Raw genomic sequence first — 2,162 nt, 5'->3', positions numbered from 1 at the left:
TCGGTCTTTCTCTCGTAATCTTTCATTCTTTGTTTGCATGTTTCTTTCTTTAACCCTGGGGTTAATCTAATCGATTTACCAACACAACGGCCATGAAATCGTTGACCCTGTTTGAAAACTGCAAGCAAATATTAGCTCAGCAATGACATAACAACGGTTGCTAACATTGAGGCAGTAGTTCAATAACAATAAGAACAACACCGAATGCCGTTATTAATCACATCTCAAAATTTATTCATATAATTTTTGCTAATAACAATAGATATGTAGTAATTAATACTGTCAGGAGTCCGGTCTGTGAAGAGAATAAGAACATATTCATTTAAAAGGTGTATTGTCCATGAGATTAAAATGCATATTTATTATTTTACAATATATATTATTTATTATCCATTACATTGGGGTGGATTGTTTGTTTCTATGAGAAGACATCGGGACTTTGAAACATCTTAGGTCTGCTGATTCTACGTACGATATAAAAAACTTATTCTACCAAATACCGCGCGCAATATATGCGGACTTAACCAAATTTCTTCACTTCACGAAAATGCAACCTTTACTGAGTGTTGAAGTAGTCTTGTATCATTTTGAATCACAGTAGCATACATTTTTAAGAGAACAGTCTTACAAACAATGAAGACCTCAACGACTTACCGGTTATATCATGATTAATTAGCACAGAACAAGATATTAAACCAAGAAGAAAGTCAATTGCTTAATCAAACTTAATACATGCAGTGATTTCTAATATACGGATTTTTTTCTAAACGTGGTTACTCAAAACTAAGAAATATCAAACTATCAACTGACAGTTTCTAGTTGACAACGGGTGAGAGGCAGATATACCTCATGTGGTGACTAATTGTGATGCAGAGCAAATGAGCTTACTTGGGTGTCAATATACCAGTTGGTACATAAAGGAACGTGAGATGCTGAAGGCATAATGAACACATGAACGTTCGAATTAGAGAAATACTTTTGTCCTACAGTGTGTCGCTGTTCAGTTGTCCATAAGTAATTTCAAGAGTATTTACCGCCTTATAGAAACTTAATAAATCCATTGCCTTTGAACTAATACATTTCCCTTCTTGTAGCCTTAAATGATGTATATTATCACATATATTGGAGCTAAATATATTGCATACATTTACAGAGTAGATACCCTTCTGAAATTATAGAAATAACTCTATTTACAAGTATGTATAACCAGAATACCATTGTACTATTATGAGAATTTGATATACACACACTATTACTCAAATTTGAACATGAATTTCTGTGAAATGTGAAATTGAGATGTGACAAGTCATGTAAATTCTAAGGTCAGGAGGAAAATTGTTACGCAGAATTCAAGGAAAATTAGCAAGTATTTCACAAAATTGCTTCTATTTCCCCTTCACAAGGCTGCCAGAGTTGATATAACTGTGATACCACAGTTGATAGCATTTGTAAATGAGTTGTTATGTGAGTGGCATCGCAATATTGCAATTTATACAATCGTATAATTGGCGTACAAAGACGTTTAATACTCTAATATACTATGTTTATTGAAATATATCATTATAACAGAGTTGTATACACATTTCAGTAGCTTGTAATGGTATAAAATATTGCCTATGTATTCTATTACGTTTAATGAGCATGGTCTTTCTGCATTATATTGCCGCGCTAATAGCACTAGTAGAACTCCTTGGTAGAGTATTAAATGATTTCTTTAATAGCGAATATGTTAATGATGGCATCACTAAATTAACCTAAGGCAACATACATATCATATATCTATTGCTATAAATGATTAACAAGATGGTTTGTCTTAATTATTTTCGTGTTAGTATAGCGTTATAGCGTTTGCATTAGCAAACCATCTGATTGATTTGAAAAGGGTATGATGCTAATATCGTAGAAATCATGTGCTTATCTGGCATTAAAATGCAGTGATGGCGAAATATTTGCAAAAAGGTAGTACGTACCTTAGCTCGGTTGTTACAGCCATGGTTTTCTTCCTATTGAAAATAAGTTAATGTATTTAGATGAAAGAAGTGCAAATCAAATTTAAAATATGCAATTTTGTTTTAAATCTTTATATTATTATTATTATTATTATTATTATTATTATTATTATTATTATTATAGTTTGAAACTTTCGCTCGGGATCAACAATT

The 2,162-nt window shown here is 31.8% G+C and overlaps 1 protein-coding gene across 1 annotated transcript in view; it reads right to left on the bottom strand.

Annotated features, from left to right (window-relative positions):
- Window positions 1-206: 206 nt before the first annotated feature.
- Window positions 207-2,162, bottom strand: part of LOC128249749 (uncharacterized) — a 7,055-nt gene continuing 5,099 nt past the window's right edge. The window contains exons 4-5 of the mRNA XM_052974188.2: window positions 1,971-2,003; window positions 207-295 (exon numbers count right to left, since the gene is read on the bottom strand). Of these exons, the coding sequence (XP_052830148.1) occupies window positions 236-295; window positions 1,971-2,003 (93 nt within the window). The 3' untranslated portion in view covers window positions 207-235. The remainder of the gene's footprint in view (window positions 296-1,970; window positions 2,004-2,162) is intronic.

This window comes from Octopus bimaculoides, chromosome 18 (genome assembly GCF_046866305.1).
Source record: "Octopus bimaculoides isolate indiv1 chromosome 18, ASM4686630v1, whole genome shotgun sequence".
NCBI lineage: Eukaryota > Metazoa > Mollusca > Cephalopoda > Octopoda > Octopodidae > Octopus > Octopus bimaculoides.
The sequence above is the reverse complement of the archived record's forward strand: the minus strand, read 5'-3'. Positions and strand labels throughout refer to the sequence as shown.